The 16,834-nt window shown below is 39.7% G+C and overlaps 1 protein-coding gene across 1 annotated transcript in view; it reads right to left on the bottom strand.

Annotated features, from left to right (window-relative positions):
• The window catches only part of RYR2 (ryanodine receptor 2), a 721,906-nt gene that overhangs the window by 52,657 nt on the left and 652,415 nt on the right, over positions 1 to 16,834 (bottom strand). Inside the window, exons 82-85 of the mRNA XM_029245584.1 lie at positions 16,185 to 16,265; positions 14,920 to 15,008; positions 13,261 to 13,389; positions 1,374 to 1,478 (exon numbers count right to left, since the gene is read on the bottom strand). Of these exons, the coding sequence (XP_029101417.1) occupies positions 1,374 to 1,478; positions 13,261 to 13,389; positions 14,920 to 15,008; positions 16,185 to 16,265 (404 nt within the window). The remainder of the gene's footprint in view (positions 1 to 1,373; positions 1,479 to 13,260; positions 13,390 to 14,919; positions 15,009 to 16,184; positions 16,266 to 16,834) is intronic.

The following is a 16,834-nucleotide window of genomic DNA, read 5'->3' as shown; positions in this document are numbered from 1 at the left end:
TCCTCTGGGCCCTCTTCCCAACTAGGCTTTAATCTTGGTCTATAAAGACTTGAACAAAACAGCACCATAGTTTCTAACAGCTCAAGGCTGCATCCCTAGGATGACCCCAGTCCCCCTTAGAGTGCCTGCCTGAGAAAATTCAAGACTGCCAGAAACATTTTGTTTGTTCCAGCCAACACCTGACGATAGTAGAACCTGTCTCCCAGGCTCTGTGGGAGGGTAGAATCCTGACTTTAATATTCAGCTGGCCCAATCACATTTACACTGAACAACGCTTTGTAATTTTCCTCTTCCCTGACTCTACTGAACCCTGCTAATCCCCCTCCTTCTCTCTTTAAAACACTTACCACCTCTGTACAAGTCCAAGTTGAGTTCAGCTCACACTAGGTTCTTTTCCCTACAGTAACAGTTATCACTGACTAAATCGGTCCTTGCCACTTTAACCAGTGCCTGGCCTTATCTTTGACCAAGATATCTTCCTGCTTGTAGGCCAGAGGGCAGATGTGAGTATCCTCACTTTGCTGGAGGAAAGGAGACTCAAGGAAGAGAGATGGAGCACGTGAATGAAATCATGGGCGTTGGACTGGAGTTGTTTGACTTTGAATCTAGCATTCTCTCCTCTACCTGACACCTGGAAGATATATACCCACACCCCGACAGACATGTCAGCCTCAGGAGAGCCCATCAAAATTCACTGCATCACAGGGACATAGTTACTCAAGATTTATATTGAGTTTTTCTGTTTGTGTAACTCTGAGCTCCAAATGCAATACACGAGTGAGAAAACAGCATTCTGATGTTTTCAAGATATGCTCCCGAATTAACATTAAAGCATGGTGGAAAATCTGTTTCTTCTTTATTTGCCTATCTGCGTGGCTATTTTTTTTTTCTCTTTGACTTTCACAAAGTAAAATGTCCTGTTAATGGGTGAGTGTCATCTTTTGAGAACAGCTGCTTGTTTATGACCCTATAAGAAAACTGTCTCCCCTTAACGAGGGATTTGGAACAGATGACAAATCCTCTTCCAATTATCTGTAGGGAGGAGGAAAATTCCAGTGAGTAATCATCGAGAAGCAGGTCTACAAAGGACTGTAAAATGTACAGTGTTTGGAGACTATGTTTTATTTCTCCATTAGAGTCAATTCCTCAATACCTTTTGTTTTCAAAATTGAATAATGGCTTCCACCTATTCTCAGCTTTGCATAAAATTCTTTTATTTAAAAAAAAAAGGGTTTTTTTTAATGTAGAGTAAAAGTTGTATAAAGAAGTCATCTAAGAAAGATAATATTCAGAAAAAGGAAAGCATGCTTAATTTGCCAGTGATCACAGTGTCCAGTGTGTCATGTAGGATGGTTGGACGACAGTGACTTTACCTGAGACAGCTTCATCTGCATGTGGGCAAACACATGAAGAAAACCCACCACCGCATCCCAGAGCCTGCTATGAGCCAAACTCTGCTGGTTGCCAGTGCAAGGACCCTGGGGCAGAAACAGACAAACAACAATCATTCTTGATAATTTAATTGCCAAAATAAACTTTACAATAATAGGGACAACGTTGACTTAGTGCTGATATCTTATCACCAGCATGTTATCTGAAAAGACAGGAACCCAAAACAAAAGATATACAGTGATTGTAATGGTATAGCACTCTTAGGAGACAAACATATTCTTCCTTGAAATGTTTAAATCCCCAAAACAGTTTCTCAAGGATTTTCATGTTCTGTTTCTGTATGAATACTAAAACACTGGGGAAAAAATGGTGAATTATTTCATTTTTGTCTGACTTTGGTTTCTTCTATTTAGAGGAAATCTTAGCTAAGTTATTTTAGCTAAATCAGATCATCAGAAGGGACTACCTGTGTGAAAAGAATTTGAGATTATGCTTTATATGAGAGGTACTTACTTCTTATTGTTAAATAGTAACCTGGATAAAGCATTCATAGAGAGGACAAAATATTCTCTTCAGTGCTTCATTGTACAACTGTATCCTGGTTACCAATCATACAACCATTGAGATTTTTAAAGATTAATACTTAGTCATTAACTTTATGAACCCAGAATGCAGGACAATTAGAACCTAACTTTGCTCTCTTAGCTTTCACTTCAGAAGTGATCTTTATGTGACACTAGAGTGAGAGTTGTAGCAGAGACTGTTTGGATGGAGTCAACTTCTATTCTTACTTCCCAAGGAGAAATTCTACAATCGCTAAGTTTTGAAGACACACCCACATCAACCAGGAAAAGAAAAAATAGGGATTATATTTCAAAAGAAAAAAACTCATTCACTCATTAGACAAATGGCTCAGTATAAGTTGAAGTTGGAGAGCACATTAAAATGTTTCAGGTTTTAGTCTGGAGACAAGTGACTGGAAGAGAGGACTGCATTGAAGATACTGAAAAGATGTTGACATGAAACTCTGTCTTTTATCAAGCTACACTTGAGGCCCTACAGCTGAGGATAAAAGATGTAACCGAGTGGGACCCTATGAGGCCTTCCCAGAATAGACGCCCACCCATGTCCTCTGCCTTCCTTTTGACTGTAGAAAACCTTTAGTCAAAGAATACATTTAATCAAAGAAGTGGACAAATGCAGAAAGAAAGGAAAACAGTCAAGCAAGACAAAATAAAACTTTAGCCATTAAACCAAGTCAAGGACCTTTAGTTTCTTCTCAAGGTCTATAGATAATATTCTGAGCCATGTCCTTTGAGCTGTATGGCAGATGCGGAAACGCCCACCAGGTGGAAGAAGTGAACTGCAGGCTGCCCACAAGCACGGAGACCCCAGACTGGCTGGAATCAGAAGGTCGATGATGCTGACTTCCAATTACCTCACCACCAACCAGTCAGAAGAATGTCCACGAGTTGATCACACACCCCACAAGCCCTGTCCCTCCCCCTGTCTTTATAAACCTTCCCCTGAAAGCCTTCAGGGAGTTCGGGCCTTTTAAGCACTAGGCTCCCTGGACTCCTTGCTTGGCGCCTGCAATAAACACTGCACTTCTCTTCACCACCACCGGGTGTCAGCAGATTGACTTTACTGCGTGAGGGTGGGCAGACCTAAGTTTAGCTCAGTAACAAAAAGACAGTAAGTGCCAAGTATCTCAGTATTCCAAAAGAAAGGTGCTAGATTCAGTACCTGCGAAAGGAAACTAAGTAGATCTTTCTACCTCAAAGATATAAAGGCGCTGAAGCCGAAAAGCGAAAGACTTTGGAAAGAGCTCTGCAGGTGCCAGGCCTCCCAACCTCCACCCCTGCTGCTGCAGGAGAGGAGACGGCTGCCCACTTCCCTTTACACCATGGAGAGAGGAGGGGTCAAGAGAGCCATCAGGAGCGCTCGGCTCCTGCATCCCGAGCTTGCCTAGCATACAGTCCCGTCGTAGGGACTGTGAAGACGGAAAGTGACAACAGAAGATTTCTTAAGCTGGGTACTGGGGAGGGAGCTATCTTGTCTGGCAGGACTTTGAAATCTTGCCGACAAAACTGTCTGAAAGGGTAATGTGATTCCAAGGTGGACGGGGACCCCCAGATGCACAGGGTCTGTGGAATAATATGAAGCTGGGTGGGAAAAGAGGTATTTCCAGGCACTGGAAGCAGTAAGAGGGCCAAGCCCCCTCATTAGAGAAAGAATACAACATGCCACCCCAGCGGGCAGGCTCCACAGTGCAGCCCTGAATTCCACGTGCCGGAGGGAGACCTACCCTCCCTAATCCTTCCTCATGTGCACAATTCCAACCCCGAGGAAGCCTGAGACGGGCAGGAGGGGAAGGAGGAAAAGCAGATGACCCTGTGGAGAGACGGTGGAGAAACCCAGATCCTACTTCTTGCCCTCTACCCCAAGGCCTTTCCGGCACAAAATCAAGCCCAAGGGTGAGGGGGATTTTTAAATTGGATAAGAGTTAAGTGATGGTGCCACCATACGATTACTGCAGTGAGACAATCCTGGTGACAAAGTGACTGAAGGAATTTTATTTATCTGAGAGTGGCCAGCGCACAAGATCCATTCAAAGAGGGATAAAGAAGCAGGCCACAGGGCTTCCCTGGTGGCGCAGTGGTTGAGAGTCCGCCTGCCGATGCAGGGGACACAGGTTCGTGCCCCGGTCCGGGAAGATCCCACATGCCGCGGAGCGGCTGGGCCCGTGAGCCATGGCCACTGAGCCTGCGCGTCCGGAGCCTGTGCTCCGCCACAGGAGAGGCCACTACAGTGAGAGGCCCGCGTACCGCAAAAAAAAAAAAAAAAAAAAGAAGCGGGCCCACAGAGCAAGTCTGAAGAGACAGTGGGGAGGAGTCAGTTCTTTTAACTTAGAGGTTAATACATTAAGCCCATTCAACGTACCAGGCCAAACTGGTTTTACAGTGTACGTTAGTCCTGTCTGGCTGTTAAAATAACTCTGGGTCAAAGCAACGGATCTTCAGGATTCCACTGTGGTCCAGCCTCGGCAATGTACCTCATGTGCTAACACTGGGGAGGGTGGAAAGTGCTGGAGGGCATTAGGTGGACACCAGAAGGCCATTTCGAAGAAAATAAATTTGATTTTTCCTGAAGAAACAAACATTTTCTTCATGTGGTGTTTAAGGTTTTAACCAAATGTTAAAATATTAGAAACGACTAAGATATTCTGAAACCCCAGGTGACCAAGAGTTGTTTTGCAAACCTTATGCGACAGAGCTGCAAACCAGAGGCCCAAGTTCCTACTTTTCCTTGTAAACCTGAAACACACAGAAGGTATTTTCCAGGACTCGCTCAGCCTCAGACCATCGACTTCTGAGAACTGTTCACTACCTGAATGGAACATGTGTCTTGCCTGCCACCTCACAGGCCTATTTCTCCTGATCTATTCAGTGTCTATAACATATAAAACCCTTGCTACTATTACACAAAGAATGGATGGACACCAAGGTCCTACTGTCTATCACAGGGACCTATATTCAACAACCTGTGATAAACCATAATGGAAAAGAATCTGAAAAAGAATGTGTATATACGTATAACTGAATCACTGTGTCGTACAGCAGAAATTAACACAACATTGTACGTCAATTATACTTCCATAAAATAAATTAAAAAACAAACAGACACCCTGGCTAACTGCCAGAAGGCAGTTACTTTCTGGTTGACCTTCTCGTGGAACGCAAATACAGCTTTCTCTCTTCTCACGACTCATCCTGTGGTCTTAACTTCAGGCACTTGGACAATATAATGTCCTTCTTCTCAGGCAGTTCTCCTTCCCCCCTTATGAAAACTGGAGTTGAAATCTTACAGAAGATTATGTTCATTTTGATGGTTTTGGATTTCCCCCTCCTTGCATAATTTTCTACAGTTAGCGAAAATTGGAGTCCAAAAGCAACATGCAGTGCTGTCGACTAAAAGCCAGCCCAAAGTTAAGTATGAAGCGAACAATGAGCTTTTATTCACAGTACCAACAATAATCGATAAACACAATGCTAAGGCAAATATCTTCAAAGTATGTTTCACTAAAGGCAATGGGGTGCCCTGGGTTGGCTCCTGGAACAGAACAAGGACATTAAAGAAAAAACTGGTAAAGTCGGAATAAAGTCTGTAATTTAGGTTATAGAATGGGGCTGATGTTAATTTCTTAGTTTTGACAAATGTATCATGGTTACTTAAAATGCCCAAAGCTGGGAAAGCTGGGTGAATCATATATGGAAACTCTCTGTACTGTCTTTGCAATTTTTCTGTATATCTAAAATTATTCCAAAATAAATTTTTATTAAAATATATTTTTAGGGAATTCCCTGGTGGTCCAGTGGTTAGGACTCGGCACCTTCACTGCTGAGGGCCGGGGTTCGACCAAGATCCCACAAGCCGTGCAGTGTGGCCAAAAAAAAAAAAAAGTATATATATATGTATATATAATTGGAGAGTTGATTAAATTATATAAAAATGTCAAATAAACAAGGAGTATTGAGAAGTTAAAACATGAACAGGCCATAATAAGCCTTCCTTCTTTACCTATTATTCCTTGAATGTTCATTTAGAATGTTCTGTGTTATATAAACAAGTTAGAATAAATGATTTTGCACATAGTGAAAGTTCAATGGATGCTTCTAGTTTTATATAAATTTAGGACTCTCACTTACTTTAGGAACCAAGAAATGTCTACTCTTGGCTGAAAGGAATTTACCTTTTATTTGTTATATAGAAGCCATTTTCCTGTTTCTATAAAATTCACTGGCTTGCTAATGTCATCAATCAATCTTATTACTTAATCAGGACAGTTCACACCAAACTTTGTATTGCTCTCTTTCTAGACACCGATGAGTATATTAAGGTAATAATGGAAGCCAAGGAAGATAAGGAAAAAGGAACATGAGTGGACTGGACTGGATTTAAAACTTTGCTTGTATCTGAATTAAGAGTTATTAGCATTATCAAGTGTGGCTTTTCCATTTTTAAATACTGAAATAAGGATCCTCTGCCCTGCCCATGGAGACAAGAGAAAAAGTGAGATCCTTCCAAGCTACGAAAACAGAGGAGAGAATGAGCCTGGAGGAGGTGAGGAATGGCCATTCTGCCATCTTTCCCCTGTGCCACTCAGCCTTGGCGGCTTCACTTGGCCATGAATAGTTCACTCACACAGTCATTCTACAAACACCTGTAAGAATGCGAGGCTCTGGGGATACAATCTGTTATTTTTACTTAACTCTTTCCCCCACAGATTAGTCTAACAAAGCAAACTGTACGTTTCGTCGTCCTATTTTATCCTTGCACATGGCACTTCAATCACAGTGACTGAGTCAGAGTAATATTGGCCATGGAGACAGAAGACAGAAAGGAAAGATGACTGACTAGTCTTCTAGAAAATGGCAATGTTTTGCTTTCTGAAAAAGGCAGAAATTTTATTTATCTATTTTTTACATCTTTACTGGAGTATAATTGCTTTATAATGGTGTGTTATTTTCTGCTTTATAACAAAGTGAATCAGTTATACACATACATATGTTCCCATATCTCTTCCTTCTTGCATCTTCCTCCCTCCCACCCTCCCTATCCCACCCCTCTAGGTGGTCACAAAGCACCGAGCTGATCTCCCTGTGCTATGCGGCTGCTTCCCACTAGCTATCTATTTTACGTTTGGTAGTGTATATATGTCCATGCCATTCGCTCACTTTGTCACAGCTTACCCGTCCCCCTCCTCATATCCTCAAGTCCATTCTCTAGTAGGTCTGCATCTTTATTCCCATCTTGCCCCTAGGTTCTTCTGACCATTTTTTATAGATTCCATATATATGTGTTAGCATACGGTATTTATCTTTCCCTTTCTGACTTACTTCACTCTGTATGACAGACTCTAGGTCCATTCAACTCATTACAAATAGCTCAATTTCGTTTCTTTTTATGGCTGAGTAATATTCCATTGTATATATGTGCCACATCTTCTTTATCCATTCATCCGATGATGGACACTTAGGTTGTTTCCATCTCCTGGCTATTGTAAATAGAGCTGCAATGAACATTTTGGTACATGACTCTTTTTGGTTTTCTCAGGGTATATGCCCAGTAGTGGGATTGCTGGGTCGTATGGTAAGTTTTTTAAGGAACCTCCATACTGTTCTCCATAGTGGCTGTACCAATTCACATTCCCACCAGCAGTGCAAGAGGGTTCCCTTTTCTCCACACCCTCTCCAGCATTTATGTTTGTAGATTTTTTGATGATGGCCATTCTGATTGGTGTGACATGATATCTCATTGTAGTTTTGATTTGCATTTCTCTAATGATTAATGATGTTGAGCATTCTTTCATGTGTTTGTTGGCAGTCTGTACATCTTCTTTGGAGAAATGTCCATTTAGGTCTTCTGCCCACTTTTGGATTGGGTTATTTGCTTTTTGCTATTGAGCTGCATGAGATGCTTGTAAATTTTGGAGATTAAACCTTTTTCAGTTGCTTCATTTGCAAATATTTTCTCCCATTCTGAGGGTTGTCTTTTGGTCTTGTTTATGGTCTCCTTTGCTGTGCAAAAGCTCTGAAGTTTCATTAGGTCCCATTTGTTTATTTTTGTTTTTATTTCCATTTCTCTAGGAGGTGGGTCAAAAAGGATCTTGCTGTGATTTACGTCATAGAGTGTTCTGACTGTGTTTTCCTCTAAGAGTTTGATAGTTTCTGGCCTTACATTTAGGTCTTTAATCCATTTTGAGCTTATTTTTGTGTATGGTGTTAGGGAGTGTTCTAATAAAGACTACTAGAAGAGACAAAGAAGGACACTACATAATGATCAAGGGGTCAATCCAAGAAGAAGATATAACAATTGTAAATATTTATGCACACAACATAGGAGCACCTCAATACGTAAGGCAAATAGTAACAGCCATAAAAGGGGAAATCGACAGTAACACATTCATAGTAGGGGACTTTAACACCCCACGTTCACCAAAGGACAGATCATCCAAAATGAAAATAAATAAGGAAACACAAGCTTTAAATGATACATTAAACAAGATGGACTTAATTGATATTTATAGGACATTCCATCCAAAAACAACAGAATACACATTTTTCTCTAGTGCTCATGGAACATTCTCCAGGATAGATCATATCTTGGGTCACAAATCAAGCCTTGGTAAATTTAAGAAAACTGAAATTGTATCAAGTATCTTTTCCGACCACAATGCTAAGAGACTAGATATCAATTACAAGAAAAGATCTGTATAAAATACAAACACATGGAGGCTAAACAATACACTACTTAATAACGAAGTGATCACTGAAGAAATCAAAGAGGAAATCAAAAAAATACCTAGAAACAAATGACAATGGAGACACGATGACCCAAAAACCTATGGGATGCAGCAAAAGCAGTTCTAAGAGGGAAGTTTATAGCAATACAAGCCTACCTTAAGAAACAGGAAACGTCTCGAATAAACAACCTAGCCTTACACCTAAAGCAATTAGAGAAAGAAGAACAAAAAAATCCCAAAGTTAGCAGAAGGAAAGAAATCATAGCGATCAGATCAGAAATAAATGAAAAAGAAATGAAGGAAACGATAGCAAAGATCAATAAAACTAAAAGCTGGTTCTTTGAGAAGATAAACAAAATAGATAAACCACTAGCCAGACTCATCAAGAAAAAAAGGGAGAAGACTCAAATCAATAGAATTAGAAATGAAAAAGGAGAAGTAACAACTGACACTGCAGAAGTAAAAAAGATCATGAGAGATTACTACAAGCAACTCTATGCCAATAAAATGGACAATCTGGAAGAAATGGACAAATTCTTAGAAATGCACAACCTTCCGAGGCTGAACCAGGAAGAAATAGAAAATATGAATAGACCAATCACAAGAACTGAAATTGAGAATGTGATTAAAAACCTTCCAACAAACAGAAGCCCAGGACCAGATGGCTTCACAGGCAAATTCTATCAAACATTTAGAGAAGAGCTAACACCTATCCTTCTCAAACTCTTCCAAAATATAGCAGAGGGAGGAACACTCCCAAACTCATTCTACAAGGCCACTATCACCCTGATACCAAAACCAGACAAGGATGGCACAAAGAAAGAAAACTACAGGCCGATATATATCACTGAAGAATATAGATGCAAAAATCCTCAACAAAATACTAGCAAACAGAATCCAACAGCACATTAAAAGGATCATACACCATGATCAAGTGGGGTTGATTCTAGGAATGCAAGGATTCTTCAATATATGCAAAACAATCAATGTGATACACCATATTAACAAATTGAAGAAGAAAAACCATATGGTCATCTCAATAGATGCAGAGAAAGCTTTTGACAAAATTTGACATCCATTTATGATAAAAACCCTCCAGAAAGTAGGCATAGAGGGAACTTTCCTCAACATAATAAAGGCCATATATGACAAACCCACAGCCAACATCGTCCTCAATGGTGAAAAACTGAAACCATTTCCACTAAGATCAGGAACAAGACAAGGTTGCCGACTCTCACCACTCTCATTCAACATAGTTTTGGAAGTTTTAGCCACAGCAATCAGAGAAGAAAAGGAAACAAAAGGAATCCAAATGGGAAAAGAAGAAGTAAAGCTGTCACTGTTTACAGATGACATGATACTATACATAGAGAATCCTAAAGATGCTACCAGAAAACTACTAGAGCTAGTGAATGAATTTGGTAAAGTAGCAGGATACAAAATTAATGCACAGAAATCTCTGGCATTCCTATATACTAATGGTGAAAAATCTGAAAGTGAAATCAAGAAAACACTCCCATTTACCACTGCAACAAAAAGAATAACATATCTAGGAATAAACCTACCTAAGGAGACAAAAGACCTGTATGCAGAAAATTATAAGACACTGATGAAAGAAATTAAAGATGATACAAATAGATGGAGAGATATACCATGTTCTTGGATTGGAAGAATCAACATTGTGAAAATGACTCTACTACCCAAAGCAATCTACAGATTCAATGCAACCCCTATCAAACTACCACTGGCGTTTTTCACAGAACTAGAACAAAAAATTTCACAATTTGTATGGAAACTCAAAAGACCCCGAATAGCCAAAGCAATCTTGAGAACGAAAAACGGAGCTGGAGGAATCAGGCGCCCTGACTTCAGACTATACTACAAAGCTACAGTAATCAAGACAGTATGGTACTGGCACAAAAGCAGAAAGATAGATCAATGGAACAGGATAGAAAGCCCAGAGATAAACCCACGCACATATGGTCACCTTATCTTTGATAAAGGAGGCAGGAATGTACAGTGGAGAAAGGACAGCCTCTTTAATAAGTGGTGCTGGGAAAACTGGACAGGTACATGTAAAATATGGGATTAGATCACTCCCTAACACCATACAAAAAAATAAGCTCAAAATGGATTAAAGACCTAAATGTAAGGCCAGAAACTATCAAACTCTTAGAGGAAAACATAGGCAGAACACTCTATGACATAAATCACAGCAAGATCCTTTTTGACCCACCTCCCAGAGAAATGGAAATAAAAACAAAAATAAACAAATGGGACCTAATGAAACTTCAGAGCTTTTGCACAGCAAAGGAAACCATAAACAAGACCAAATACAACCCTTAGAATGGGAGAAAATATTTGCAAATGAAGCAACTGACAAAGGATTAATCCCCCAAATTTATAAGCAGCTCATGCAGCTCAATAACAATAAAACAAACAACCCCATCCAAAAATGGGCAGAAGACCTAAACAGACATTTCTCCAAAGAAGATATACAGACTGCCAACAAACACATGAAAGAATGCTCAACATCATTAATCATTAGAGAAATACAAATCAAAACTACAATGAGATATTATCTCACACCAGTCAGAATGGCCATCATCCAAAAATCGAGAAACAATAAATGCTGGAGAGGGTGTGGAGAAAGTGAACACTCTTGCACTGCTGGTGGGAATGTAAATTGGTACAGCCACTATGGAGAACAGTATGGAGGTTCCTTAAAAAACTACAAATAGAAGTACCATATGACCCAGCAATCCCACTACTGGGCATATACCCTGAGAAAACCATAATTCTAAAAGAGTCATGTACCAAAATGTTCATTGCAGCTCTATTTACAATAGCCAGGAGATGGAAACAACCTAAGTGTCCATCATCGGATGAACGGATAAAGAAGATGTGGCACATATATACAATGGAATATTACTCAGCCATAAAAAGAAATGAAATTGAGCTATTTGTAATGAGGTGGATGGACCTAGAGTCTGTCATACAGAGTGAAGTAAGTCAGATAGAGAAAGACAAATACCGTATGCTAACACATATACATGGAATTTAAGAAAAAAAAAATGTCATGAAGAACCTAGGGGTAAGACAGGAATAAAGACACAGACCTACTAGAGAATGGACTTGAGGATGTGGGGAGAGGGAAGGGTAAGCTGTGACAAAGCAAGAGAGTGGCATGGATATATATACACTACCAAACGTAAAATAGATAGCTAGTGGGAAGCAGCCGCATAGCACAGGGAGATCAGCTCGGTGCTTTGTGACCACCTAGAGGGGTGGGATAGGGAGGGTGGGAGGGAGGGAGATGCAAGAGGGAAGATATATGGGAACATATGTATATGTATAACTGATTCACTTTGTTATAAAGCAGAAACTAGCACATCATTGTAAAGCCATTATATTGTAATAAAGATGTAAAAAAAAAAAAAAAAAAGACTAGAAGTCTACCCCAAGAAGAATAGAAAGCAAATCAAGGTGAAAAAAAAAAAAAGGTATATTATTCATGGAATTTGGAATTTGACCTATATTATATACATTATCATGTTATATAATTTTATATATATACACACACACAGATATGTGTGTAAATATACTCTGGACAAAGAATGTTGCCTGCCGTTTCAGTAAACAAAGGATGTTGCTGCCATCAAGACATCAGCTACTGCAGCTGCCCCCTGACTGTGCACCCTGAGGGGATTCAGGATGGAGAAATGCAGGATACTGGCCCTAGGTATTTAAGGTTCCCATCAAAGGAATGATTTCAATGAGCCCAGATTCTTGCATCATCCCATACATTCCCATACACAGAAAAGCACTAAATTCATTAACTTAAGATGTCTGATTTTCTTTAATTAACAGTAATCTTTTGACGTTCGGATTCCCTGTTTTTTTTTGTTGTTGTTTGTTTGTTTTCGCCAAAAAACCCTATATATCCTATATAGCCTCCCTTACCTTTTCGGAGCAGTCCCTCAAAGCTATCTGAGAGGCTGCATCTCAGGCTTAAGTCCTCAGTAAGTCCTCTAGATAAAACATAATTCTCAACTCCTAGGCTGCACATTTTTTTTCAGTCAACAATACACACATACATGTATTAAAATGAAGTTTTTAAATGCTCTTTTCTTTTTCATAAAGTTTCTATGAAACTTCTTATTTTCACTGGAATACTATAAAAAGTGGTTTACAACTCTGCCCTCTCTCCTTCACTTCTTCTCTCCCCTCCTTCCTTAATATTTATTGAGTGCTTAATATATATACCAGACCCTGGAAGTATGACACAGTCAACATCATGGTTCATGTCTTGAAGGAGTTCATGATATCCCAACCTGCCAAGTGGTAAAGCAGGTTCATGCCATATAAATTCACATCTCAAGTGAGTATTTTAAATGGCCAATTGGCTAAGAATCTATGGAAGGGGTCACTAAGCATGTGGATGAGAGCAGGAAAATACTTTAGGCATATTGCATTTTTCCAAGGAATTCAATGCTAACCAGTTGACTCTCTTTTCTCTCTTTCTTTCCTTCTTCAAATAACAGAAATGTTTAAAGGTTTACCTGAATATACTCTGTAAGCGTGTTAAAGACTTGTTTTGCTACTTGAATGGCTTTGGAGAAATTCCTTTGTCCCTGTTCATCAATGACATCTTTCCCAGAGTAATACCAATAGAAGTCACTGATTGATTCCTGGAAAAGAGACATGAGAGGATTAAGGCACCATCTGAAGCTACCAAAGACCTGTCCAGTTCTGGACTCAGTAACAGGAAATCATTTTAAATAACAGATTGGAAGCAAACAAAAATATCTGCAAGGTAAGTACTATTATCAATGATTTTCCTAAACATAAAATATGGTGACATCCTCCCTAGATATATATAACAACTGGAGAGAAGATTAGAAGTAGAAAACTTAGCTTTTAAAATGACTTTCTGTCTCCGATGACCTTGAACTTCACAACCATAAGGATTCATAACATTAATGCATATTTATCCATAGAGCAGTTAGGTGTTTACTATGTGAGCACAGAAATTAGACAAATCATAGAACAATATTTCTGGGTTCCAGACATTTGGTCTCCTTTTTCTCCAACAAAGCCAATAACATTTCTTTGATGAGAATTCCAGGATGTTCCTGGCTTGTGTAACTGCCCGTGAAGAAACTCGTTGGACTCCTTATAAATACTGACAACAACTGTAAACAAACATCTAAATAAGATCAGGGCTTCCCTGGTGGCGCTGTGGTTGAGAGTCCGCCTGCCGATGCAGGGGACATGGGTTCGTGCCCCGGTCCGGGAAGATCCCACATGCCGCGGAGCGGCTGGGCCCGTGGGCCTTGGCCACTGAGCCTGCGCGTCCGGAGCCTGTGCTCCGCAATGGGAGAGGCCACAACAGTGAGAGGCCCGCGTACCGCAAAAAAAAAAAAAAAAAAAAAAATTATTTAAATAAGATCAATCTTTCCAAACAGGATATATTCAACAATAACTTATATTGTGAAGGAACTTTAGTTGCCTAAATGAATAATACCATTTGGGCTACCATTTAGGTTTTGAGACATGATTTTGAAAATCACAAATATATTTTCAGCAATGCTTCTTGATATATTTGCTTCAAAAATGGACTTTTTTCTCATTAAGCTTTAAGTAAGAGTGCTGTGCTTTTACATATGCAAAGATTAAGGGAGAAACAGTTCTAGTAATGTGTAAAACATTACTACACTATCAAGGATACTTTTAAGTGATGACGTGTTAAGCTGAATTTTTAAATTAATGCAAATATTTCAAGAGCTGAAAAGAACTAACCTTATGCTATTAAATTTAAGTGTATGGTAAGTAGTTTGAAAGCCTTTCTTTCCCATTTTTAGTAACGTTTCAAATAACCTTCTCCTATTTATCTATTAACTGTAGAGGAAGGAACAGAGCACGTTCATGCTTTACAAATTGAAAAGGAATTTAAAATGCCATCAAGCTAAAAACTGTAGGAAAAACATATTCCCACTTATAGAAAGAAAATAAGCCAAGTAAGAGCCAGGATCAGAGGCAAAGACAATAGTGGCAGTTTCAACCTAAGACTTGGGGAAAGACTGTGATCAAAGCCAAAATATCTCTACAAATTCTGACCTCATAAATCAAAACACATTTCAACATGTCAGTTTCACAACTCCACCATATCTTGCCAACCAACCAACCCCTTAATTTGTTACTAACGTAAAGCAACGTACCTGAACTCTCAGTAGGTAGTCTACGGTAGAGATGATTATGTTGACAGTCGTATTATTGCCGGTCTGAGTTCTCAGATAATTCTGAAAATCTACATAAGATCAAAAGATGTTATTAAAGCGCATTCAAAAATGTAAAATGAGTTCTTTGAATAACTCCAAAAGCAAATGATGTCTCCAGCAAAATCACCATGGCTACGTACACTGCTATATCTGATAGTTTTAATATTGAATAATTTATATTTTCCATACAAAGTGAGTACCTCAAAAACAAATCTAGGTGCTTCACAGAATATCAATATTCAAATTTCATCTAAGAGGTTGCTAACACCTGTTTCTTGATTCCTAGCTCTAGGGCTCTGGGCATGTGAATGACTGAAAACAACTTCCATCCTGTAGGATGGAGTAATTAAATGATTTATTCCATAATCCCTTATTCCTTAGTACTGTGTTAAGTGCTGGGGAAGCAAAAATCAAGATCAAGTTCCTGCCTTCACGGATACACAAGCTTGGTGGAGAACCAGATATATAAACAATGAATGTAAATACATCATGCAAAGTTACACAATGAAGCAGATTCCCCCAGTAAGTCAGTGGTAAAAAAAGAAACAGAGTTACGTATGTCTCTATAGCTATCTATCTGATCTACAACTTTCTTCACCTATCAGCTGTCTTCTCTAGCATGAGAACAACTAATAAGAATTAAGTGAGGGACTTCGCTGGTGGCGCAGTGGCTAGGAATCCGCCTGCCAATGCAGGGGACACAGGTTCAAGCCCCGGTCCGGGAAGACCCCACATGCCGCGGAGCAACTAAGCCTGTGCGCCACAACTACTGAGCCCGCGTGCCACAACTACTGAGCCTGTGCACTAGAGCCCACGAGCCACAACTACTGAAGCCCACGCACCCTAGAGCCTGTGTCCTGCAACAAGAGAAGCCACCACAATGAGACGCCTGTGTACCGCAACTAAGAGTAGCCCCCACTCGCCGCAACCAGAGAAAGCCTGTGCGCGGCAACGAAGACCCAGTGCAGCCAAAAATAAATAAATTAATTAATTAAAGGAAAAAAAAGAATTAAATGAAAGGGCTAGCAAAGGACTTTGAAAGAGGCAATGCAATAGAGAAAATTTCCTAGCGCCTACGCAGCAGGTAATGTTCAAGAACTGTTTCTTGACCCAAGGGAGGAAGCATAACTGGAACTAACAGACTCCTATTATTGCTTCAAAATGCTTATTCCTGGGTAGCACCGATGGTCTGGGGTCTCACAAACCTGAGTTGTGTCCCTCACAAAGCAGTTGCAAGAAGCGGAAGAGGTCACAGGTGAATTCGTCATCCTGCAGAACCTTTTCTCCTGCAGGAAGTCCAGAGGAACCCAATGTTATCAACCACCTTAGCCTCGCCCTCCCTTTCTATCCCCACCTCCATCAAACTTGCATGTTGATGTAGCATCGTTCTGAACCCAAAACAGTCACAAATCATAGCCACTTTTCTATCTGAAGCTCATAAGATCATGCGCTTGACAGATAGATGCACTTTTTCTTGGTAAGAAAAGAACACTTGGATCTTAAAAACTCAGATATCTCTCTGTTAAAAGTAGCAGCATGGGTTTGGCAACATTTTAGAAACAACCTGAAGAGATTAGAGACTTAAACTTTTTTTTTCTTTCTATCTTTCTTTTTTTCCTTTTTGGTAAGATTTGTGTAGGAATGATCTCTGCGTCTCTTACAAATGTGGAATTTAAGTCTGCTTTGTTCCCAGAGTCTGACCAAATGATTCAATGCAGAAGTATTCAGTACATACATAAAACAGGACCAAGAGTTTCTTTTATTCAAATATTAATTAAAGGACTTTTGTGAAAACTCTGGATGACTGGAAAATGTTTTTTAACTCATTTCACTTAACTCTCTCATGAGCTTGTCT

This window comes from Monodon monoceros, unplaced genomic scaffold, assembly GCF_005190385.1.
Source record: "Monodon monoceros isolate NGI ecotype Baffin Bay Population unplaced genomic scaffold, NGI_Narwhal_1 Super_Scaffold_4, whole genome shotgun sequence".
Lineage (NCBI taxonomy): Eukaryota > Metazoa > Chordata > Mammalia > Artiodactyla > Monodontidae > Monodon > Monodon monoceros.
Note: the sequence above shows the minus strand (reverse complement) of the source record. Positions and strands in the feature narration are given on the sequence as shown.